This window comes from Agelaius phoeniceus, chromosome 2 (assembly GCF_051311805.1).
Source record: "Agelaius phoeniceus isolate bAgePho1 chromosome 2, bAgePho1.hap1, whole genome shotgun sequence".
In the NCBI taxonomy this organism is placed as follows: Eukaryota; Metazoa; Chordata; class Aves; order Passeriformes; family Icteridae; genus Agelaius; species Agelaius phoeniceus.
This window is the reverse complement of record NC_135266.1, coordinates 25,108,486-25,134,567: the sequence shown is the minus strand read 5'-3', so window position 1 is coordinate 25,134,567 and position 26,082 is coordinate 25,108,486. Positions and strand designations below refer to the sequence as shown.

Here is a 26,082-nt window from a genome sequence, read left to right as displayed (position 1 = left end):
TACATAAAGAATGACTAATTATTTCAAGATACCTGGAGGACCTGGGAATCCTTCCCGACCTGGATCACCTCGTGTACCATTTAGCCCTGGAAAACCCATTGGACCTGGATCACCTGGGAATCCTCTTGCACCTTTTGCACCTAAATTATATAAAAGAAAGTACGAAAGTGTTATCTGAACAAACAAAACAGAAATGTGCATATAATGTAAAAAAAGTTAGTAGTAAGTATCATCATGATGTGTTTCTGAATGCAAAACTCAAATCTTTAAAAAATAATTAATGGGGCTATACAGTGGCTCTTTAGAAGTATTCAAGATCCCAAACCAAAAATCTAGGTTAAGTGCTTTTACAAACATGGATTAACCTGACTTAAAGATTAATGATATGGAGACTACTAGGGTAAAGATAATTGGTTTCACAGACTTTTGGAGCTTTTCAATATTTTGTAAATTAAGGCTTTTAGATTAAGGTCAAAAGGCAATGTCAAAAAAGAGTGTTCACAGAAATGGGCACAGATGAGATGCTGTAGGAGGAAAAAAATTTTCCTTTTCCTGCTAAACTGATCACAGAACAAGAGCAGACTGGCTTAGATTACCAAGAAATGTAAGGTTAAAGGTTAGATCTAATAATCCCTCAAAATGAATACAAATTAACTAGCCTACTTACTATATTTGTAACATTACAGGTCTAGAGATTTCCTAGTAAAAGAAAGGATGTGCCCTGAAAAAAAAAAGGTGTGCCAGTTCTTCAGGCACTGACCTCTTGTTCATACTGATTGTTCTCCTGACAGCTAAAATGATACCTCCTTTCCTTGTGATACAGTGTTTGACATTTCAGTAAGGGCAAATATTACTGTTTTTTAACATCTCAAAACCTGCAAGCATTTTGTAGCATTCCTTTGTTATGTTTATAAAATTACATATTTTTTTCCATGCAATAGTTTTATTACATGAGTCTTGTTAATCCACTGTATTACAAGATCAAGATTTTTGGTAAAGTTCTTTGAAAATAATTCCTGGGAAATGCTTTGTTCCACTATGCTCCCCAGCACTTTGAACTTTATAAGTTCCCAGCTCCGGCTTGAAGGTCAACAACATGCTTTAACATTTAAAAAGTTGTTGCTTAGCATCACCATGAATTACAACTCATTTATTCATTACTGAAAGCAAGTTCCTCTCCATCCATAACTATGACAAACCAAGGAAAATATCACTTGGATTTTGATACTTTCTTCCACTTCAGTTTTCTGAAATTTATGTTATTTAACCATGATTATTTGTTGTTTTGACTATCATTTGTGAAGGGGAGCAGGAAACATTTTAAATAATGAGAAATAAGGTGCACATAACCAGCCAATGCAGTGTGCATAATATTTCACTGTGCTGTACAGGACTCTTCAGTGCTGTACAGGACAATTTTTTCTCTCCCTTATATGAAATGTAACTTCTCAGAAAGAAATCAAAAGGAAAATCTTAGGCTTTCAGGTCTCAATGAAAAACTCCATTGTGCCTCTTACCCAAATGGCATCTTGGTCTTGTTTCCCATCTGCAATAACTGGCTTTCATTAATTCTGTTCAGTATTGCACTAATTAAAAAGCCATGTGAGAGAAAGAAGGTGCAGAGGAAGAATATGTCCACTGCTTACCACATATTTCAGTAAGTCAATACATGATGTTAGCTGGTGATAATATGTGCCAAACAGCAGCATGAAAAAAGGTTTTATTTTGGAAATGTAATGTTTGGTTTGCAAGTATTTTAGTTGTTTGAGACAGAAAACAGCCTAAAAATTTTATTCAACAGCAATTGTGTAGACTTTGAGACTCCTGAATAACCAAGATGTTTGTGTGTGTTGCCAGGAATCTCAAAGGAACACAAGGACATGAGGATGGCAGGCTATAAAGACAGCTCCTTGCTTGATACACTGTGTGCCATGAGCACCTAGGACACTGAGAGACCTGACTGTCTACAGAGGAGCTCCATGCTGGCTGGGCAGAATGTGGGAAATCTTGTGGGCAAACCCCATCACTCCAAGCAGACAATGAAAATGGTGTAAAGGAGGTGCTGGTGCTTTTCTGTTGGTTTGGCCAATGTGGGTAAATGATGCTCCAGACAACTCAACTGACACAGCTATGGCAAAAAGAAGCTGTGCAAACGTGTCCTTTTCCTCTCAGGCTTCTGACTGAAGAACTGCCTCTGGAACTGATTGAAAGGCAGCTACAGAGTTCTGCACTGGGCTCTGCAAGGGGCTCTGCAAGGGGCCCTTCCCAGATTTTGGAGAGAGAGGATGAAAAACAAGTCTTAAAAAAAACAAGTCTTAAAATTACTAAAGCATGTAAGCTAACAAAGGCAGAGAAAGATCTGTTAAAGAGCTAGCCAAGAATAGAAAATGTAAAACACATGAAACAGCATCACTTGTGTTACAGCAGTCTTACAGTTGGGAGTTAAATCTGACTGTACTCACTGAAAGAAAAACTTTCAAGCTCATATGAATGAAAATAAACAAATCATATTCAGAAAAAAACCTACAAATATCGCAAAGAAAACAAGAAGCCATGATCCTACCAACAAACGTAGGCACCAGGACTAAGGAAACACAGATAATCTTTCAACAGAGATAAAATTTTTCCTTTTAAGATGCATTAATCTATGATAAATCAATTAATGAATCTATGTATGTCATAGTAAACCTTGTGCTGAAAAAAAAAAAAGAGCTTGATCTTAAAATTTAAACTCCAGATCTCTAAACTTGGTTAAAGCACAGAAACAGATGCATCAAGAATTTTACCTTTTTACCAAAATCTGAAGGACCCGGCTATGTTTTTTGTCAGTGTCTTTACAGCTCATGATAAGGATTTATTGAAAAACAGTTTTATTGCTTAGGCTGGGAGTACATAAGTTCATAGGAACTATCAGTGCTGGTCAGACATTTTCCCTTCAAGGTCAGTCATTATGACCACCCAGCACACCCTGCCCATGTGTCTCAATTCCATCTCACACAGTCCCTCAGGCTCTGTCCTCTCCTCTTGGAAGGAGGTTTGTCACTATTGAGTCAAGAACAGGGGTGATGTGTCATATAGACTCTAGGTCTCTTCAGAAGGCAAATCTGAGTTTATTACAAACCCATTCTTTTATACACCATCCTGATACAGGTGGACCTGATTGGTCATTTGATCAACACCCCATCACACCATTGCCTAATTAAGAAGACACCCTTTGGTAAATATCTTATGAGAAAACAACTGTTCAAAACACCAGCTGCAGGATTGTTTTAAGTCTTTCTCTCAGCCTTCTCAAAACTCCCCAGAACAATTCCTGGGAAAGTTTATCTGGCTTCTCTCTCTCTGACAAAACTGTCACATCCACGGGTCCCCTTTTTGTTTAAAGGAGGAGGGGCATTTATATTCCCCTGCAGGGCCCTTTGCAGGAAGGAGAACAAACACAGCTGAGAGATGGGGAACCCCCAGTGGTGGGGAGGCCCAGGATGACCAGATGGGCCCTCTGGGCTAGGAGGGACCAGCTCTGCAAGGCAGGAGTGCGTGGCTTCAGACAGATCGGCCGTGTTGGGGTCAGCCTGGCCCAGACACTGAGCTGCACCACAGGCTCTGGGCTCACACTTGCTGAAGGAACTCACACTTGCTGAAGGAATTCTGTACAGAACTTGAAGAGGAACAGTGAGAAGGATCTGTCATAGTCCTCCATCAAATCCTTTCATCACCCTGCTCTCAGAGGACAGCATTTATTTGCATTGTGAGGTGTGCAGTCAGCTCTGAGCGCTCAGCACACTCTCTAGAACTAAACCTGTAGACTCTGTATACTCTCACTTGCATGTGGAGAATAGCAAACAGGCTGTCCTTTCTGCCTTCTGCTTTGTGGCTGGCACTCATTAGCAAAGGCAAGTAGTTCAGGAATGTGAAGTCACCTGGGCTGCTCACTGCTTAGATCTCTCTGGCAGGGTCAGGTTCATGCTGTGTTCCAAAGTAATTTCTAAAACTTGCTGTCTGCTAAGGCTCAGTTATAACTGATATGGCGAGATACCCTTCAAATGCAGTGTATGTGGGAAACCCAATATGGGTAAAGGCAAAACATTACCTGTGGCTCCTGGCAATCCTGGCTTTCCTTGGGATCCCTTTGGTGGCCTTACACAGCCTGCACCTGCAAACAAAAAAACCAAGTTAGTCACACTATATGTGCTCCTATACTGTTTCTCCATGTCTCTGGGCCTGCAGTTGAGACAGTTTCATTAAAACAGGTGAAGGAAATTAACAAGCAAACTCCTAATTTGAAAAGAAATTTTATTCTTCATTTAAAAAAAAAATGTTTGCTACGTGTGGCACTTTCAGGGGAGCACTCAAGCTGATCTCCACCCCAAGAGCTGCTCTTCTGCCTGTTTTACAGGGGTTATGGTGGCAGGTCCAGTTGGACCAGCACAGAAAGGGTAGTCCAGTCTACTGCATTTTTCAGAATAAGAGAAATGCTTTGTTTCCCTATGGGTGGTTTATACCTGTGAAGCAATCAAGTTAATTTTGGTAAAAATCTAAGGGTTTTTTTCTCATATGTCACATTGCACTGCAAATCTTCATTCAAAGTTCTTCTTCCAAAAAATTGCTAAAATTTTCTTGGGCACCTAATTTCTGGTACTGTTTTTATAGATTGCACAGTAATCATACAATAAACACTCAGGAGTGATGAAATAAAAAATTTCTGAATAGAGCCAAAAGTGCAATAATTTAAAAAATGTTCAATTTGATTAATTTAGTTTAGAGCTACATAGACTATATGCATAGTTATTTGTGACCTAAAGTTCAAACAGTTTACAGCCAAGAGCATCCAAAGCAGTTCTCAGAAGAAAGTATCAATCCATAAAAGCAGTGTAATACTGAAAAGATATTGAAGGCATTTGTATGTACAGTACCTGACCATATTGGTTCAGTTCCATCTCCTCTAGGAAAGTCTTCAATGACCTGCCCACAGTCTGTGAGCAAAGAATTAGAAAACACAGTTATTATCTAAAAGAGAAAAATTGCAAAAAGACAAAAATGTTCTCAATTCTAACCAAAATGCCTATAAAACCAGCAGATAATGTATTCTCTTGTGTATTATGCACACATACCACACAAATCTACTATCCACACTATCCACACATGGATTAGATCCAGGCCTAAAACCTATCCTGGCCATGTTAGGAGCCTGTCTCATGCACTGTGTAAGGCTGGCATATGCTTGCTTTAGCTTTAATATTCTCCCAGGCTTCTCAAAGTGGAGGAATAAAGCTCTGAGCTTGAGCCCTTGTGAATGTAGCCCAGGCATTGCTACACTTGGAAGGGACTTGAAAAGCTGCAGAAATGCTATGAGGAGCTCTGAAGGGTGGAAACATGATTTTCTCTGGTAAATTAAAACATTATGTTGGATGGGAAAAATCAGAGAAAACCACCTGTGGGATTTCCAATGGCAGGACATTGCTCCATTGCCTCCAACTGCTTGAAACCTGAAAAATGTTACTTGCTGGCACTAACACATTAATTCATTTCAAAACCTGACAAGAAACTACTGGGACTTCTGAAGTATCTCCTTTTTTAAGATTTCTGGACAATACCAGCATTTCCTTTTACCCCGCATAACCCCCACCAAGCTGTCCCTTTTCAACAGTGTGCTGGATAAATGCTGCACACAACTCAGTGCTGATCTCCCATGGCTCTGATGTAGGACAGAGTTGTGTCTCTTACCTAGTTGGCCAGGCTCCCCTGGCAGACCAGGCAGACCTGGAGATCCTGGGATTCCAGCTTGTCCTTGGTCACCTGGAGGACCCCGGAAGCCTTTTGGACCAGGAAATCCTTCACCTGGCAGGCCTGCTTCTCCTGGAAAGCCCTTTGGGCCTAATTCACCTGGATAACCAGGATCCCCAGGGAAACCTCTGATAGCATCACCCTGTGGGAAGTGAATGGAGGTGGTCACTCCTGACTTTGCTGAGAAACAACTCAAACAGTTGAACTGCTCTCATGAACAACATCTTATAGGCAGTAACTTCTCAAGTGTTGCATCCCAGCTCCTTTAATCAACATTGAAAGTAAAGTATTTTTGAAATAACCTGACTTTAATGTAGGCCACATGGCAGTAAGGGCATGAGAGAAGTGCTCCTTGAGGGAACATTCCCCTAAAAATGCTGGCCCATGAAAAGCACTTGGGCAATATAAATCAGTATTGTGGAGGGGCTCCTGGTCCTTCCTGAAAAGCTCTAAGTTGATCTGGGGAGATGAAAAGCATTGTTAGAGATGTTCCATTGTGGCATTTACTTCTGAGGAAAGCTCACATAAAATGCACCCAAAAGATTTTTTCTCTGTCCGCGCTCCCAGTGATATTTCTACACTACTGAATCAACATTTCACAAACATCATTAGAGAATGCTTTTCTATCTTCAGAAGCAATATAAAGTACCATCTTCACTGGCAGGAAAAGTACAGTGGTCTAAAGTGCCTAGTATAGCTCTTGCCTATCTTCAAATATGACATATGAGCATCCCAGTGGTTGAAAACATCATTTATGATGGGCCACAGGAATTCTTCTTGCAAGGTATTTAATTTTGCCTATAGAAGGAAGTTAGAAAATGAACAAAAACTACATGTCTAATTTCTAGATAGCTACAGTTAGTTAGGTGAATTGCTATTAAGCAATATGATTATATAATGTACATTTTAAGAACATAAACTTGTAGTAAATTTTGCTTTTTTTCAACACAGTTGTACCCGAAGTTATTGAAATTCAGTCACAAAGAATCTCAGACTACACTGAAGGAGTTACTAATGAACCACACACTACCACTTGTTGTTTAAGTAAAATGGAAATAAAAGTGAAAGATTTTTCTAAAACCCCTGAAAATAAACCTGATGATTAATTTATCAATTACCAGCAAACCCAGTCTAGTTTTGCATCATTATCTGTGAAAGAAGGACAGGCTGTGATCACAACTCCTCAGAATTAAGTGCATTAGTAGTTGGGTCTGGTGTAATTGCTGTGTTTGCTGCTTACCGGAAGGCCAGGCTGTCCTGGTAAACCATCCAATCCATCTCTGCCTGGGAAACCATCCTCACCTCTGATTCCAGGCAGCCCAGGGTCTCCTCGGATCCCTTTGGTGCCTAAAGAAGACCTCCCATTGTGAGACCAATCTTTCATTAATACTATAAATAATAGGAAAGATACAGGTGATAAGAATTTTCACTCTACCTTTTGTAGTTACGTGTAAAGAGTCTCCCTTTTCTCCTTTCCGTCCAGGAAATCCAGCTGGACCCGAATATCCCTGGTGTTACATACATTAAAAAAAAAACCAAAACAAATGAGAACTGCTTAAGAAATAAGTATCAAGATTTGCATTTCTACTGTACTGCTTAAACAAAAAAAAAAACCTCCTTAAATTTTACTTCTTTCCTGTTACTTTCCATGAACGATTTCCTCTTCAGTAATCCCATTCTTGTGCAGAACCTTTATTAATATGTTCTAACTAGGACCAAGGTCTCTATGGCATGGTAGAGGAGATTCTGCATGAGGATGGATTGGGACACCTGTGGCTTTCCATGAGCCTGGAGTCCTGCAGGTGACTGCAGGACTGCTCTGGAGTTCTGCAGGACTGCTGCTGCAGACCTGCACTGGAGAAAACATGGTGAATTACTCAGTGTTAGCCACTAAAGAAAATGCCCCAAACAACTCTTTGTCACCTTGGGAAAAACCTTAGGGTTCTACTGACGTGCAATTCCTCCTGTGCACCACTCCCAAGGAGAACAACCTCATAGCAGGCAGTGGATTGTGATTCAAGCACTGTTCTGGGGCTGAAAAGTAGCATCACCTTCATTTACCAGACAAGAACTTGGGCATAGAGGGATTAAGGGATCAAAACACTTAATCAAATTACAGACCTGTGGGAAGGCTTTGGTTAGAAGGGAGGGCTGGAGGTCCCTGGCCCAGCCCAGCACCTGGAGACAGAGCAGGTTGCCCAGGGCCTTGCCTAGCCATGCACTGAAAATCTCCAAGGAGGGAAACCTTCTCTCTTGGAAAGACAAACTGTGGGGAAGCTAAAGACCAGTCTCTGGCACTCTTGACTCCTTGGCACAATGCTTTAACCTCCTCCTGGACAGCCCATCTGAAAGTGAAATTTCTAGCTGCTGGCCAAGAGCCTGGCAATCACAGAACCAAATCCATGTCCATGGTAGGTGCCAAGGCCCAGAGGTTATAGAGTCATTTACTAGTGATTGTTTTATGCCAGTTAGCTTCAGTTCTGAATAATTACACTCATGCTCACTAAAATATAAGCTGGGCATGTCAGGTTTTCCTCAGCCAAATCTTACAGAATTCCAGGGCAGACACTGAATGAAAGGGATGTACCTGATAAATTTATTTTTTGTTTAAAATACTCCTGTGCCAGTTATTATTTAGAAGTGTGTATTTGGCACCACAAATTCTGGGTGAAAAGCATTTATAAAAACTGTTTCCCAACTGCAGGTCACCACAACAATGCAGGTTTGCACTTCTGTTAGTCAAAAGAGTGAGATTAATTTTGATTGTAAGCATTCTGCTTTACCTGGGACATATTTGAAAGCTGCATTTTAATGTGACTGAAGCCAATCTGTACTCCATGAAAAAGTTGTTTCTTTTGGACATTGATTTTTTTCAGGCCAAAAGAAACCTCAAGAACTTAAAATAATGCTGAATTACTGCATTAACACTGTACTAATAGCATGATCTTCACCTTGCTTTTTTTTTTCCTCAAGATTTAGTTGTTATGTATAATACAATTTAGCATAGAGATATTTTCAAAATATTTTACAGCTGCTTCTAATTTCTCTTTATCCACAAGAAAAAAAAATCCTTTTGCTTGGGATAAAACTTCATTTTCATTAAACTGACATACATCTCATCAAGATTAATTATATTTATTATCCACACATGTAGCTTGTTGAACAAGCTTAAAAAATTATGGAGTGATTTTTGCCCCAGTATATGGACCAAGAATATATAAGCTACATGGTTTTACTTTTTGAATTTGCTGTGTTATGTCTGTACATGTTTATACTTCCCTCTGTTCTACAGTAACTTAAATTCTGGGATGAAGAATCTCAAAAGCAAAAAAGCTTTGTAGAAATTACAAAGTTTTAACCAAAGTATCAATATTATATTTTTGGAAATATTTCTGTCAAATTTTTTGTGACTTCTAGAAAGTATAGCTTCTCATAAAAGTATTTTGAATTTTTGCAAAAAATCTACCTTTTCTGGGTTTTTTTTTAATACAGCCAAAATAAAGTAAAAGTTTAATATATTATATTTTAATTCTAAAAAATTCCTAACTTTAGATAGTTGTGAGTGAACTTGGCTTTTTTAATGTCCAGCAGAGCCTAAAGTACTAAGTGAAAACAGTCAGATTTGCTCTGACATCTTTGGACTTTACAATGGTATGTAGTGATAGGAAAAGAGGAATGGTTTTATACTGTCAGCCACTAGGTTTAGATTAGATATTAGGAAGAAATTCTTTACTGTAAGGGTGGTGAGGCTCTGAAGTAGGTACACAGACCCAGAAGAGTTGTGGAATGCTCCAGGCCAAGAACACTCGGGTGGGGTCCTGAGCAACCTGGTCTAGTGGAGGGTGTTCCATCCCATGGCAGGGGTTTGGAACTGGCAGATCTTTAAGACCCCTTCCAACCAAAAGCATTCTACAATTCTTTGATACATAAAATCAGCTTTTGGGTCAGCATTACAAAGGACTCACTCTAAACTCTTGAGAGATGTGGCTGGCTGAAGCCAGTTCTGCCTGTGAGGAGCCACAATGCAGCCAGCACACCACATAGTACAGCACTTCTATGATTCACCCACAAACAAGCTGTTATGAGCCCTTTCCTCTGTGCTATTGAACAGTGTTATTTAGGAAGATTATATTGTGAACAAGAACCTTTCATTTTATCAGTTTAACATGTGCATCCTATTAGCAGCAACAACCTTAGCTTACTATTGGAGTTGTTTCCCTTCCCTGGTCAGATCACACTCAATACAGCAGCTTGAAAGGGTTCTGCTTTCTTCAGACAGAAGGTGGACTTAGGGTTATGGGGAATTTTGGGAATTTATGGGGAAATCTTTCACTCTCCCCAAAATTTTTTATTTGCACTTCCATTCTAGCAATGTTTCGCCTTCCATATTTTGTGGGAAGGGAGGGAGGGAGGGAGGAAGGAAGGAAGGAAGGAAGGAAGGACAGGAGGGAGGAAGAGAAAATAATACTTTTCATCATTTTTCCATGGAGAATAGCTTGAGGTTTTGGATTTTTTTCATATAAAATTGGCATATAAAACTAAGGCATATAAAACTAGGCAATAAAAAAACCCCAATGATCTCACTTTTGCTCCAGGGAAGCCAGGAAGACCATGTGGTCCTTGATCACCAGGTTCTCCTTTCCTTCCAGGCTGGCCAGGGGTTCCTGGAAAGCCAGGAGGGCCACGGGGGCCAGTAGAGCCTCTTCTAAGTTCCTCACCCAAAAGGCATCTAGTGCAATCCCCTTCTTCACCTAAGGAAAAAATTGGAATGAGAAGAAAGAAAGCTCTATCAACAACAAATAGATATGCAGCTGTATCCATCTTATATATAGACTTGAGAACATTTGAGTAGTTTCTCAAATACTTGAGAAAATTACTCCTTTTTTTTTTTTTCTGACAAGAATCAAACACAAGGTTTCTCTGTCATGTTAGCCCCAGATCAAATTCATCAGTCTTCATGCATGTCATAGTTCAATAAACCCAGACTGAACACACTGGGGCTTTAGATAATGCATAACAGCAGATCATCTATTGAGTTATCTGCTATAACTTACCCTTAGGTCCTTTTTGTCCTCTTGGCCCAGGGAAACCTTGCATACCAAATCTACCAGGTGTTCCCTCTCGTCCTTTTAATCCAAAGAGAGGACCTAGAAGTTTAATTTAATGAAAATATAAATTCATCTACTGTACATTTACTCTTTTTCTCTTTCATTCCTATTTCTTTGAGCTGCAACATATTTTCCCTGTTTCCCCTAATGTCACTTCCTGTCTAACCCAGCCTGCTGTGATGTACTCCCTTCTCTCTCCTCTCTCCATCTTCTGACAGCTTCTCACACTCATTCTCAGTAACGTCCATCTGTTGTGGCAGACAATCCTCACCATTCTTTGCTCTCTCTAACACTGAATTCCTCCTTTCAGCCCAACCTACTCTGCATTAGCACCAATAACCTGCTCTGGATCACCTCCTGCACATCCTTTTCTCCATTCTTTCAAATGTTTCCAGGTCTGTCTAAAAATTACACAAACCTTTTCTTCACTGATGAGTGTACACAACTTCTCTGTGTCCTCCCCACCTCTCATTTAATTTTCATTTAATTTAATTTAATTTAATTTAATTTAATTTCATTTCATTTCATTTCATTTCATTGCATTCCATTCTGCCAATGTCTCACTTTGCCCTGCCAGCAGCTGTCTTTAAAATAATCAAAGATGTTCCTGAGAGTTCTCATCATCTCTGTTTTTGCACTTACCAGGGGCTCCAACGGGACCAGGTGGACCACGAATTCCGGGTGAGCCATCCTTGCCCGGAAGCCCAGGCGGTCCCGCAAAATAAGCAGGAGATCCAATTTCACCCTTTTCACCTTTTGGTCCCATTTCTCCAGGTAAGCCTGGCTTATCCCCATCCGCTGAAACAGAGCCAGGGAAGAAGTTCAGAGCAATTTCTTAACAGTGCTGCCCAAAGAGCTGTGATGTAACAGAAGAGAAAGTTCATACAATTGCATCTAACATGAAAGGAAAAATGCACACGCTTAGCATGGAGCAAAATGGTAACTGCACTTTTCACTGCAGCAAATCAATAGCAGTTACAGAAACAAGACTCTGTCATCATCTCTATTTCAGTAGTTTTGCAAGAGTCCCACTGGTCCAAAGGAAAATGCTCCTCCCATTCTTTGCCCCCCACAGTTATTATCTACTACTCTGCACTGTGTATCACATGATCCCCATAAAGATTTTCCCCACTGTGACCCTGTATCAGTCAAACTCTCTATAAAGTTAAGCAGTTAGAACATGTATTGCTGGGACATTACCATCAGAAAATCCAGGAAGACCAGGCAATCCACGATCTCCCTCGTCTCCTCTGTCTCCTGGGAGTCCAGAAACACCTGGGAAGCCTGGATCACCTCTTGCACCTGAAAGACATCCCCAATTCCACAAAACGTGTTAGTGTGATGCTGCTCTTTGTAAAAAAGCAAATATTAGAATCTTCAAGTGCTTTGGAATAGTAGAGTTTACAACAGTTTCTAATGTAGCTTTAGACTGACAGAAGTGGTGTGGAGCCACCAAGCCCAGGAAGCAGGATAGTATCTTTCACCTTTTACTAATATGCAGCTAGAGCTATATTGCTCCTGGGAAGCACAGAAGGGCAGCTTCCTAAGGAGAGCCCCTCTTTTTCCTACAGGAAGTTTCTATTGTAACAGATGTGTGATATGTGAGCTTTCCTTTGCTTCCCACTACCAAAAGCATCTGGGCCCAGCCCAGCTACTGCCTGCAGAAAGTATCATGCTCTTGTCAAAGATCAGTGATAGTAGAGGACATGTGGTATCTTCAGCCCTCTGCCTGTTTCTCTCTCTACACAGTCCCTCCTGCTTCTAAAAGGCTGGCAGAGTATTTGGGGTGATCTGAACAATGTTTTGGGCCTCTTTCCCCCTTTCTCTGGGAGGGAGGGAGCCATTCACTGCTAGTCTCTCTGGCTTACAAGACTAGTAAACTCTGTGGTATGAAGACAAAGGCCAAGGCCATGGCATGTGATCACTCTTGCTGTTTGCTGGCACCTTCCCTTGAATAGTTTTGGCCTTGGCAAACTGCTATCACCTTTTATGTGTTTCTAGTCTAGCCATGCAAAGCCACCACAGCTCTGCAGAACAGCTGACACTGGGTGCTACAAGCACAGTGAAAAGATCGCAACGGAAATTTGTCAAATTTAAAAAGGAAAAAAAATACTCTTATATTCCTCAAGGCTTTTTTAATGTTTGGGTTTCTTTCTCTTTCTTTCTTTCTTTCTCTTTCTTTCTTTCTTTCTTTCTTTCTTTCTTTCTTTCTTTCTTTCTTTCTTTCTTTCTTTCTTTCTTTCTTTCTTTCTTTCTTTCTTTCTTTCTTTCTTTCTTTCTTTCTTTCTTTCTTTCTTTCTTTCTTTCTTTCTTTCTTTCTTTCTTTCTTTCTTTCTTTCTTTCTTTTTTTTTCTTTCTTTTCTTTCTTTCTTCTTTCTCTGTCTTTCTATAAGATGATAAGAATGCTCTCTGCTGTGCTGCCACTACTGTGCTTTATCCAAAGTCTGAAACAGGACACAGAAGACAGACTCCCATTCTTCCTTTTGCTGGACAACAAAGTCACACACTTTTTTGCTTGCTTCTTCTCTGTGGATACAGGCATGCATGGAAGCCTTTTGTACAGCAATCCAGCTCAGCAGGAGAGACAAAGAAACCACCTTCCTGCAGAAAGGTGATTAGGGCACTCTCTTGGAAGGCAATTACAGCTTCTGGAACACTTTAGCAAACACATTTTTTTAGGAGTTGAATTCTTAGAATGTCATGCTTTTGATCTATCCAGAAGGTAGTAAAACAGCTAAGATAAAAAATGAGAGCAAAGAAGATGTACCTTTCCTTGGGATGCGGGAAGGGAAATAGGAATCTGGCCCTGGAGGACCCATCTCACCAGGCTCCCCCTGTCAACAGAAGTTGAAGTATCACACCCAAGCACATTGTTATAGACAATTTATTTTAGAATGAAATGGTATCCCCATAAAACAGAACCCCCAAACTCCCAAAGGCACTGACACAACATTTAAGAAACTTCAAAGATATCAAATTAACAAACCACATAACCGGTTCTACAATGGTAACAGACACAATTGCTACTACATGATGACAGAAAAGGAAAGAAGGCAAAATGACAATCTGGCTTCTTGTTTCCAGCAAATGAAAGTAAAGCAGTACCTTGCTTCCTCTGGGACCATGGCCACCGGGTGGACCATCATATCCTGGAATACCCTGGAATACACATAGAAACAATTGACTTTGCCTTTATCAGAGAGAGACTAAAATTATTTGGTCTGTAGGAATTCCTGTAACACCAATAAGGTTCTTTGTGGTTTGCTGTCCCATCTCTTGGATCAAGCCTAACTCTTGCCAAAGGCCAGAGGGACCTGCTGTGCTGCAGGCTCTGTCACCCCTGGCAGCGGTGCAGATGGAAGGAGCACCTACACTCACACCATTCCATGGATGCTGCAGGTGCAGGAGGAGAAAGGGGGATCCCCTTTGACCCTGAGCCACATGGGCTAGGCAGCCAGACCACAGCAGCCTGCTGCAAGAAAACTAAACAAGTCAGAATCATTACAATAGACATATTTTCACTGGAATGGGAACAGTGAGCAGTGAAATAGGACTGAAGTACACAGGTGCTTTTTGCTCTTTTCCAGGTGGCTGGAGACTGTTTGGCTGAAGAAGGGCTGAATGAGAACTCAGAAGCAGACAGATTTCAGAGATGCTGATCATCTCTTCTGTGTGCTTTACTCAGCTCTTTGACATCTTTTGTTCTCTACAGAAAATGTTTATATGCACTCTGGAAAGAGACTGGTGTCAAAAAGGTGTGCTTTTAGTGGAAAACAGTGGCCAGATTTTTTAAAACTGGCTAATAATCTAAGTGTGAATTATACAAAATTCACACTTAGATTATTAGCCAGTTTTAAAAAATCTCAGTATCTCTCAAGTTTTACAGTGGGTAAAACCCTTACCCAGAACTTCAGTGGTAATAACCAGCTCTGTAAGTCACTCTTGAAGTAGTTTTGAAGCACTAAAAGTACCACAGCTCTCAATCAGATGCCGCAAACCCGATCACGTTTCAGAGGCGTTTCCATAATGGCAAGTGTGCATCTCACCATTGGAAAAAGAGCCTCTTGATTATCACGTGTAAAATCTCTTTACACTAGGTGGAGCTGGTGATCTAAAAGCAAAGCCAGCAGCTTCCTGCTCAACTGCAACTTCATCTGTGTGCTAGCAGGACCTATCATCCTTCTTTCTCTCTCAAGAATAAAATCAGTCAAAAATCAACAAAAAGGAGGTTGTCAATAGCACATAGAGTAGGGCATCCCCTCTCACACACAGATTATACAATGACAGTCCATCCAAACCAATGTTCCTTCTGCTACAACTATTGCCAAGATTCATCCTCAAAAAGGAGCAGCCACTGCTCCCTTCTGACTGGAGCATGAACCCATGTTAAGGTCAACCAGTGGGCTTTAATGGCTTTTGCATCAGCCTCTCCATGTATGCATTACTAATAGCAATTCCCTTCCACACCACCAGACTGAATAGCTGTGCAAATGTTATTTTTCAGATTTCGTGTACTTTCATGTCCCATGTGTTTCATGTTATTATTGTTATGCCTTGGTGGCAGGACAAATCTTTAAACAACTAAAGATGGCAAGGCATGGAAAAATCGTGCATCCCACAGCTATTTACCTCATGGAAGTGATTTCTAATGCTGACTGAAGAAGCCTTTTTCTGAGACCAAACAGAAAGTCTCTGTCTGACAGAATGCTATTTTAAATATTTGGGTGTGTTTCCATGGGGACAGAGATTAAACTGGTATATTTATCAGTTTCCATCTCTTCTCTCTTTGTGATATCCAAGATAACCATAGATTTCAAACACATCTGCAGAAAGCTATTCAAAAAAGCTTCTGCTTGTAGCAAGAAAATGACAGAAATCATAATCACAGTAATTAGAACAATGAAAGTGATACTTCCCTGTAATGGTCTCAAAAGATGCTCATGGCTTAAGCAAAGCTGGACTTTAATCATAGGGTAATTTTTTTTGCCTCACTGATGAGAAAAATAACTGACCCAAAATTAGAATGATGGATGAACCCAGATGATATTTGTTAGACTACAGCTAGTGTAATTGCAGGCAGAATTTGTCCTCTACAGTTTACTTTTCAGACAGATGGTCTTCATATGTGTTAGAAACAACAGTCTTGTATGAAATACTCACTCTTTCTCCACTGAGTCCTGGAAAACCAGTGATGCCAGGCAGTCCCTATGAAGGTACAATAAAATTAACAAAATAAAATGACATTCTAGCATCCTCATAGCAAAGAACCATTATTATTTCTTAGAGAAAATAAATCTAATAGCTTGAAACTCTAAGAGTTACACTTCAGATATGTTTTCAATTAGAAAATAGTACAAGTCTGAAATCTAATCTGGTATTATATTTTTTTTTCTCTCTTAATCAATACATTGTAAATTGACCATAAGATTATAAAGATGACTGAGATTTTTTAAGAAAATGTATTCTCAGTACTGTTCTCACTCCATTTAAGCACTTCAGAAACACTGCCCCAAAACAAGCAGTCAGAGATGCTACAAGGAAGCATTTAGATTGACTTTTGCTTGAGTCCACAAGTAAGTGGAGTCAGACTCATGTTGTTAACCATGGTCTGCAGACAGCTCAGATGGGAACAGGGAAGGACAGTCTGTGCTGAGGACCAGGACAGCAGCTGTGGTTGGGGAGCACAGCTTCAGGTGAGAGATGCACAAGGGATGGCACAGGGACACATTGCCATTCACCTGTGAGTCCTGTGGGGGCCTCCTCCCACCACCATTTCAAAAGGGCCTTTCCTGCTTCAGGCAGTTCTGAGCTGGCCAAACCTATTGATCTGAAGAACTATAACTTCTTTGATTTTTTTCATCTGAGTTTTGTTCCAGAAGGCAAACTCTCAGCTCAGATCCACCCACTCAGCTGAATTCATTCTACCTTTAGAATTGACTAACTGAATGACTCACCCTTTGTCCTGGGTAGCCCACCACCCCTGCTTCACCTTTTTCGAGAGGAAAGAGAAGAACACCCTAGGAAAGATTGCAGGTCAGTTCAGTGTATTTCTTCATTATGTACAAAAAAATTGCAACACTGTCTATGGAAGCGAAACAGGAAGAAAGCATCCTTGTAACACAAGCATAATCTAATAATAGCTGCATGTGAAAGAACTGTTGTCCTTATAATTAAGTGTAACATGCTTGCTTTGTTACAATAGCAGGAGCAGGCCATAGGAGAGAGGACAGTGTCTCCCTCCTATCATCTCCTTTATTTCTTCTGTGTCTGCAGCTCTGAAGAAGAGCCAAAGTAATTATTCAGCTATACAACCAATTAAGCAACTCAGCTTATGCCCGAACTGTAGCTTCAGAGAGCTGTTTGGCAAACACAGGCACGCTGCTATCCATCCTACTGTACAAAACAACAGAAGGGGAGAAGCACATATCCCCTTTTGCCACATCAGCATATAATCACAGTTTTTCTAATGAGCACAAAAAAAAACCAACATGTGTAGAATATGATCAGCAGCTGAACAACAGGCTAGCAACCACACATGGAGGGCATCAGGGCTCACAATGTGACCTTCTCCCATAACCTTGTGGAGCTGCTGACCAGACCATCTGAGAAAATAAAGCTCTGCAAAATGCTCAGCAAGGCAACCCTGCTTAGTAAAGATTCTGTTTTAAACCCCTCTGGGAAGTCAAAAGGAATCACTCAATGGCAAAGCTATTTAGTCAGTCTAGAGCTTGTCTGTGAGTTATAACTAAACCATGTTCAGTCAAGCTGGGTTGACAGCTTTACACAATACAACATATGGGATTACTGCCCACTTACTCAACAGATCTGAAAAACCATGAGACAAAAAGTTTGTATGTGTTGGACAGTAGGCTAAAAAGGATTAAAAATACAACATGTTCTTATTGAATAAAATACAGTGAAATTTTAAAACATAGATCAGAAGAATAAGCAAGGAGATTTATTAATAATTAGAACTAAAATTAAAAATATGTGAGGGAAAGTCTTATTTCAGTAAACCAGTAAGAGAACAACTGATTGTACTGTGGAGTTATTACACATCAAGCTGTTCAGTTTTTCTGAAGCATTAGAAGTGGTGTCTCTGCTTATAACACATCTATATTGCTCCATATCTATATTGCATCACATCAGTGAAGAGCACACAAGTATTAACTCCAATATTATTATTTGACTTTGTTCTTCTCCACATGACTTACTGGAATTCCAGCTTCTCCTCTTGGTCCAGGGTCTCCTCTTTCACCCTAACAATAAGGAAAAAGTATTCAGATAGGTTTGGCATTCCCACTTACATTTTGATAACTTTTATACAACACAAAATGACTAATCAAGAGAAAAAACACTACTCTTGTGCTGTTCTTTATTCATACACTTCTTGTATTAAATCAATGCTTTCATGATAAGTTTTTGAAGTTGCTTTTTAAAGAAATACTTGATAATTTTTCTGAAAAGATCTCTAGGAATGTCAATGCCCAGCTCTTTCCAGGCTTGTTCATGAGATGTCTGGGTGGTGAGTGCCAAAGGAATGCCTATGAATAAATGCACACTCTTCCATTTTTAACCTACTGATTATCTACAAATTATTTGATCAAGAGCTCCAGTTAGGGTAAGACAAATCATAGCCTAAATTCCACTCTCTATATTGATGACATCTCCATTGAATATAACAGCTCTCCAGGTAAGTCGTTCAATGTGGGTGTCTACTTAGTCATGAAAATCTCAGCATGTATGTTATTTAGGGCAGACTGCAGAGTATCAAAGCTGGTTTTAGATCTTCCTGTGTCATAGAAATTTACTCATCTTACTGCAGAAATTGTATGAGCCACATAAACTTTCTAACTTCAAATGTGGGATGAAAAGTAACTGATCTGGAGGTTGGTGTCTGATACAGAATGCACACATACAGGGTATGACTGCCTCTGCTCCCAGCAAGGAGCAGCAGATGAGAATAAACTGCATCTTCATGTGGGGATTTCTCCAATATGTAAGAATAAGCCTTAACTCTAAGTATATAAATATCTGCATCACACAGATAAGTTATCAAAACAAACAGAGTAATGGTTTCTCAGCAGGCATTTCTGCTTGTAAAATGAGATGTGAGTGATGGCCAGTAGCTGCACGCTTAAACAAAAAGAACAAGTTTGCCAAAGACATCTCTAAACTTGAGAAATACTTTCTGAATTACTTTAGCCACCACAGTTTCAATGAATTTGTTATGATCCAAGTTTGTGAAAGAAGCAGATTTCTCTTTTGGTATATTAAAGTCTTTTAAGTTCTATGTTACAGCATGTTTGTACAATATTTTAGTTTTGGTAGCGCAGAGCTCTTGGTTCCTTTTTTATTTCAGAAAAATGCCCTCTTAGTTACCTTGTGCTTGTCAGGGGGGACACCTGTCAGTTCTCTTGTAGGAAGCCCAGGTGGACCTGGAGGACCTGGAGAGCCCTGCAGGGAAAACACAAAGGAACATTCACCAACAGCTCTAATTCCTGGCCAAGTTGATCAGCAGAGGATCTAGGATACTGCAGAGAACAGCACAGATTTGCCCCTGCTGGAAATCTGGTTCTAACCATATACAACCATACCAGATAAATTTGTGGCAAGATAAATTAATTTTGTGCTGGGTAAACATATAGCAGTACTTGCTCTTGCCCTGTGTGTTTTCACAACAGCAAGGATTATTGCATTACATAAAGTGGCTTGGCTTTATAAATTTCAGAAGTTACCTCTGTGTCAGTGTAAATGAGAGCACACAGAGAACTAGACATGTAGGGGTTAGTTCAGCTATGATGTCCCTTACTGAGATTATAATTACTTTCAGACCTATACTTCATTTTTCTCTTATAATTATATAATGCAATTGCAAATGAAGAAAGTATGTAAAGTATGTTAATTTATAAATAGCAGAAAACATCCACTTTCCCTTTAGTAGTGATATTAATTCATTAGTTTTCCTTTACCTGTTCACCTTTTTCTCCAAAGAAGCCAAGTCCCCTGTTGCCCTGCAAAAACAACAGGTCAATGTTTACCAAGTGTACAACTCTAATCTAATATGAAATTCAAATTTAAACATGCTTAAAGGCCTTTTCAGGCTTACCAATCTGTATGACACCACTGAAGAATGCAATCAAACAATAGCCTAGGCTTACCTTGAAGTATTTTTATAGATTTAGAAGTAATTTTACAGACCCAAATTTTTATAAAGACAACTGTTTAAAATACCATACTACCAGTTCTTCTTTGAGTCATCCACTGAGTAAGGTCATGAAAAGATCAAGCATTTCTTCTGAAAGATTTTTTAATAGCATTGAATGCTAAATAAAAACCACCTAAATTGGCTGGAACAATGAAGTCATATATTTTTTCCATGGAGATAAAACTGAGTATTGTGAAGACTGCAAGGATTCTCTGTTCATGGAAAGCTACTGTGACTACAGTAGCAAATTAAATCTGGCTCTAATCTTTTCAGGGTAGGTGATCCCAGTGTAAGATTAACTTCCCATGGTATGCAGCCAACACAGAAATTCTTGTGCTACACAGTCTTTCATGCAGCCCATGGTTCTTTCTTTTACTGCCTTCAAGTAGGTCTTGGATAAACCTCAGCAACAGAAAATCAACATCAACAACTCTGACACAAAGACTTACTTGTGGTCCTGGGGGCCCTGGGGGTCCTGGTGGTCCCTGGGGAAGCACAAGAGGGGAGAGCAAGTTACTCCTTGCTTTCTAATCAATGCATGCAGGAGGTTAGTCACCCTCTGGCTGAAACTGAGTACATATTTAGTAGGGAGTGTATTCCTCAGCATCCCATGTGCCATTATTACTATTTGAGCTGTATTTACTGTTCTGAAAAACACTTTCCAAAGTCACATTGTAATCTTTCTGAGCAGACTGAGTTACCCAGCCTAGATCTAATGAAAACCCATTTTTCCAAGTAATAAGAACTTCTGCTTTTGGATCCTGACTAAGCAACATTTTAAGCTCATACCTAAAGCTAAGCACATCTTTAAGTGCTTCACTGGGCTGCAGTTTTGGTACTGTACTGGTCTGTAAGGGGGCTGAACTATCACAGACATCTCAGGTTACCTATCTGGGATTGTACAGAATGAAACCAAAGGAAGACGGTAGAAAATGAAACTAAAACAGGAAATACATCTGACAGAGGCTTACAAGACGTAGGAAAACCATTAATTGAAGAGACAACCTTCCTTGCTTCAGTCAGCTATGGTAGTTAACAGGCTCCAAAGGGCTTTTACACATTAAAAACTGTCAAAGGAGGGAAATCTGGGGTGAATAAGAAGCATGAGCTGCTCAGCTCATGGTGAATGAGTGACACAGAAAGGAGAGAAGGTTGCAGATGGAACTGTCCACCTACTGAACCCTGAAAGGGGATGTTAGCTGCATAAAGGAAAATTCAGTCTAACCTGCAAGGAAAACATACTAACATTCAGGTGAGACCTGAACTTTTTAGGCACCTCTGCTTGCTACATAGCTTTGTGTGGACAAACACTAAACTTGTTCTGAAAAAAACCTGCTTTTGAATCACTTTTGGTGACTCGAGTAATTTGTGAACTACTGCCTAACTAGTGGGCAGATGCTGCACAGGGTATCTCCTAGCCTGGAGAGCCTGCAGGGACCTGGGGGAGCCAGGCCTGCCTTCCTGCACTACCCAGCTCTTAGACAAGGGCAGTGATGGAAACTCACACCTGTGAAGTGCTCCTGGGTCTCTCACAGGAGAGTCAGAGCTTTAGAGGCAGTAACTAAAACTGCATGTATTTTGCTCAAAAGAGATGTTGCCAGTATGGTAAGCAGAGGGATGTGGCTGTGGGAGCTCCCCAAGACAAGGGCACAGAAAATGTGTGGTTCATTGCACTCCTAACATCCCAGAAAGAGCACTGGGAATATGAGTCACTGCAGGCTGGGCTCCTGTGTGAAGCTCATGAACTTCTGTGGGTTTGCTCTAAAGAAAGAGTAAGTAAAGGACTGATTTTCCTTCGACCAGTAAGAAAGAAAAAGTGCAGTTTACTCCAGGTGATAAAACAGACCAGTGCAGAAAATTAACTCTGAAAGGCTTAGCATACTGTGGATTTTTTTTTTGTTGTTGTTGTTTTGCTTGGTTTAGTTTGGGTTTTTTGGGGCTGGTGGGGAGGGGGGTGTTCCTGAAAACAGCTATGGAGGCTGTGAGTGAGAAGCCCCAAATTAATTTTTTCCCCCTAAGACCAGGGATGTAAAGCAGGTCTAAAGTAAATTTAGACAAAACAACAATAAAAGCAAATGCTACGAAGTTGTATTACAGGAAAATAAAAGAAGCTTAAAAAAAATGAGATCTACTGAATTTGAATACCTGCTTCTCACCCATGAAAGTATTAACCATGGAAATAAGAAATGTAGAAATTGTATCTGGAGAGAACATAGTCTTCTCAAAGAACTATAGTGCAACAGGTGTGAACATCAGTGCTGTAAATTACAATTTTGGGAAAAAAAATCCCAGAAAAATAGTTTAAAATTGCATTCTAAATACCATTCAATCTCCTGTGGGAAGCATAGAGAGCTAATATACATATCCTTTGTGAGCAGAAAAGGTAACATATTCAAGTCATTCTGATAACTCAGTGTAGGAAGATGTTCTAAGGAGGTTAAAAAAATACAATATGAATCAAAAGCTTCTGACAGCACCCCTATATACCTCTTCATGCAATATTCATCCCTCAGTGTCTCACTGTGCTTTTTAAAAGGTCTAAGGTCCATTGACACCTTCTTGCTATTTCTAACCTAGGTTACAATCCAACATAATGGAACTTGATGAGATAATTCTTCTGTTTGGTTAATTTTCTAGAGAACATAATTTTAATGTACTTACTGGTCTTCCTCGTTGTCCTCTTGGACCAGTAGGTCCTTGAATACCCAGTGTACCCGGAGGTCCCTTTAAATAAAAAAATCCACCAACTATCAATCAATGTTGTTCTGATATTAGTTACTGTTACACTTTATCACATCCACTGTAATGCTACTTACTGGAAAACCAATGACCCCTGAATCCCCAGGATCTCCCTAAAAAAAAACAAAACAAAAACAAAGAAGTAAAAAAAATCCAATAAATTCTATATACAAAATTGAATAAAATATTTTATCCATTAATAATATTCTCCTCATTTAAACAACTAATTATAGCATGCAATGCTACTCAAACCTTTCCATACAGATGCATTTCATAGAGATGTTGAGATAATTGAATGTGGGCCATATATATTTCATAGTCTATAGATAACTGCATGCAATAAAGTAGCAGGGTACAAAGTTGGCTAATGAAGTTAGGGATCCAAATTACAAGGCTGGACTATACAACAGACCACACTGAATTTTTTGTTGAAAAATCCTATCTCACCAGTGGCTTAATTTGGGCTCTAACCTTAGATAAAATGTCCAAGCTCATTTTTGTGAGTTGCATGGGAATTACTGAATCATTTTGATTCTCTTCTTAGTCACTAAAAGCATTTGGAACATACTGTTTTCAGTGACCACATATTTTAACTTCAGTACATGCTGAAATGTTTTTAGAAATTAGATCCAAAAATGTTCTAGCCCAAAGACCTTTCAACACACATAAATAATGTGTTATTCAGGCCAAACACCTTCAATCATTTTGAGTAGCATCTTAACTACCTAGTTAATTTGGGTTTAGTTAACAGAATAATTTGTGGAACCAAATACTTTCTGAAATGAATACAGGTGTCAGTATCCATCCTTGGCCACAATATAGTTGAGCATTTCTTAAACATTACTTAATCTCTCCTGATTACTAACAGTGCAGATCTGAAGATTTTCTAAAAGGAAAAGAAGTTTCCATTAAAAATACAGGCAACTTACAAATACGTCAAGAGAAATACCTATTTTGGCACTTACTGCTGGCACAAAATACACACAAACAATGTCAGCAGATCCCTTCTGTGCTGAGTATAGCTCAGTTGCAGCTTTTCAATCAGCCACAATTTATACTCTACATATATAATCCCTTATCTCCTTCTTATACCTTCAAATTATGCAAGGTTATATATATATATATATATGAGAAAAAGCTGTAAGTGATTACAAAACAAGCTTTAAGGATTAGACACATTGGAATACTGGGGGTTTACTAAATAACTAAATAAAATATTGAAGGATCTTTTACCCTAAGTCAATCAAACACTTGCATGACAATTTTACAGGAAAGGTGCCAATAGTAACCAGAATCATTCAATGGACAAACCAATGGCAAAGAAAGGGTTTTGCCATGAATGATACAAAGGTAGTAATTGAATAAAGAGGGAAATATCTGACCTACATCATCCACAGTGCCTTTGCAATCCACCTATAGGATGACACTCTTTGGAAATAACAGAGTTCAGATTTTTCCCCTTGGACATCATATAAACCTCGCTGCAACCAGAGAAAGCAGAAGCTGTCTTTCAAATCCTACACAAAATCAAAGTGGGCCTCTTGGGATGTGCCCATCAGAGTATAAGAAAAATTTGCTCTCCATCATGTGTCTGCAAAACTGCACTGGGCAGAGTAACTGGGGGCAGTTCTGGACGTACCCTGTGTCGGCTGATGATCTCCGGCGCCACTATGTACGGCTCCCCCTTCTGGCCCTTGGGCCCCTGCACTCCCTGGAGGTGACCAAAAAAACCAAAACACAACGTGAGCTCCCACACCATCTCTGCTGACACGTAAACAGCTAAGAGTGACATGAAAAATATTTGTTGGTGTTTTTGTAAGTGTACATAAACATATTGCAGTTTAGAGGTAGAGACTATGCCTAGCTTTGGAAATTTATGGTTTAGAAAAAAAAAATGTAAACCCTCACAGTATGTAAAAGAATGAATTTCTAAATTTTGGGGAGAAGCCCCCCATTACCAGGGAGTGGTATTATGGGGTAGCACCTCCTAGCTAGAACTGATGCTGCACTTCCCAGGGCTGACATGTGCCCATGTAAATCCAGGAGTTCCACTGCTCACATCAGCATGATCCTGCATATTTCACCATGAAAAGCCAATACTATGGCCATGGGGCAGGGAAGAAAAGGATACTTTCATCAGCAATTTCGAGTTTAATATTATTTTATTGCTGTTGATTAAAGCTGTACAGCTTTTCCTACAGCAATCTCTCTGCAAGACCTGTGTGACAGGTACAGCTCTGAGCAGACCTTGTGGCCCTGGCTGCAATGCAATGACTGCACACTGTGCAGTGTGTCCACGCTGAGTCTGCACCAATGCTCTGCTGGGCCACAAAGCCCCACATTCCCTTTGTTAAGAGATGTCCCATTAACCCAACCCATGTGTGAATGAAAGTCACTCCAGCAATGTTCTTAGCTTCAGGTACTCACTTACTGCCAGCTACTTACAATGCTACCAGGGAAACCAGAGAATCCAGGAGTTCCTGCATCACCAGGATCACCTGCTGTCCCATTACAGCCATCATGACCTGGTTTCCCCCTTGGTCCTGGCTGGCCTGGATGACCCTGTTGAGGAAAAAAAAAAGTGTTTATCTATCCATCTGTTTCTAGTTTTCCTTTTCCTGTAGTCACAAAGTATTTAGACATTCTCACATTAAGCCCAAGGCTTGGATCCATGGGAAACTAGGATTTTCAAAGACAGAAACAGACAGTGCCTTTTTTTAATATAGCTGCAGCTTGAACCAGATGCCCCAGACAGCATGAAAAAACGAGTAGTGAAGGACCTCTCAGAAAGGGTAAGAAAGCTATGTTCAATGTAGACACTGTTATGCAGAGAACTAAGCCAGATGAGGCTGCTGTGCAGGGATCCACCAAGAGCTGGGATTGGTAAGCATTTCAGTGCTTCACATTGGAAGAGTGGGAACAAATGCTCCTCACTGAGTTTGAACAGCTTCCAAGTCAGGAAAAAAGTCAAAGATGCTGTTGGAGATAGACTGAGTGTCATGATGAGGCTGTAAAAATGGAAGAAAACAGCAGGGCTCAAAGGTAGTAAGCTGGGGGCACTCCAAGACCTTGACACAGAGTCTCTGAAAATTTACTCCTGTCTCAAACTGTATTTTCATTGCTGTTCCTGCATTCACCTTAACTGCTGCTGCTTCTGGTTTGCACTGAGGCTGATGAGAAGCAAATCTTCCCTTGAGCAGCTCTTTGTTCCAGCAGGCTCAGTCAAAAAAACCCAGAAACTAA

The 26,082-nt window shown here is 40.0% G+C and overlaps 1 protein-coding gene across 2 annotated transcripts in view; it reads right to left on the bottom strand.

Annotated features, from left to right (window-relative positions):
* COL4A2 (collagen type IV alpha 2 chain) overlaps positions 1-26,082 on the bottom strand; it is a 142,306-nt gene that overhangs the window by 24,113 nt on the left and 92,111 nt on the right. For both annotated transcript variants that reach the window (XM_077173309.1, XM_077173310.1), the window contains exons 7-28: positions 25,285-25,401; positions 24,479-24,550; positions 22,917-22,952; positions 22,762-22,824; positions 20,550-20,585; positions 19,865-19,906; positions 19,275-19,349; positions 18,107-18,151; positions 16,847-16,909; positions 16,053-16,097; positions 13,998-14,051; positions 13,660-13,726; positions 12,093-12,194; positions 11,535-11,690; positions 10,839-10,931; positions 10,369-10,535; positions 7,220-7,292; positions 7,025-7,131; positions 5,725-5,926; positions 4,914-4,973; positions 4,091-4,153; positions 33-140 (exon numbers count right to left, since the gene is read on the bottom strand). In XM_077173309.1, coding sequence (XP_077029424.1) covers positions 33-140; positions 4,091-4,153; positions 4,914-4,973; positions 5,725-5,926; positions 7,025-7,131; positions 7,220-7,292; positions 10,369-10,535; positions 10,839-10,931; positions 11,535-11,690; positions 12,093-12,194; positions 13,660-13,726; positions 13,998-14,051; positions 16,053-16,097; positions 16,847-16,909; positions 18,107-18,151; positions 19,275-19,349; positions 19,865-19,906; positions 20,550-20,585; positions 22,762-22,824; positions 22,917-22,952; positions 24,479-24,550; positions 25,285-25,401 — 1,846 coding nt within the window. The remainder of the gene's footprint in view (positions 1-32; positions 141-4,090; positions 4,154-4,913; positions 4,974-5,724; positions 5,927-7,024; positions 7,132-7,219; positions 7,293-10,368; positions 10,536-10,838; positions 10,932-11,534; positions 11,691-12,092; positions 12,195-13,659; positions 13,727-13,997; positions 14,052-16,052; positions 16,098-16,846; positions 16,910-18,106; positions 18,152-19,274; positions 19,350-19,864; positions 19,907-20,549; positions 20,586-22,761; positions 22,825-22,916; positions 22,953-24,478; positions 24,551-25,284; positions 25,402-26,082) is intronic.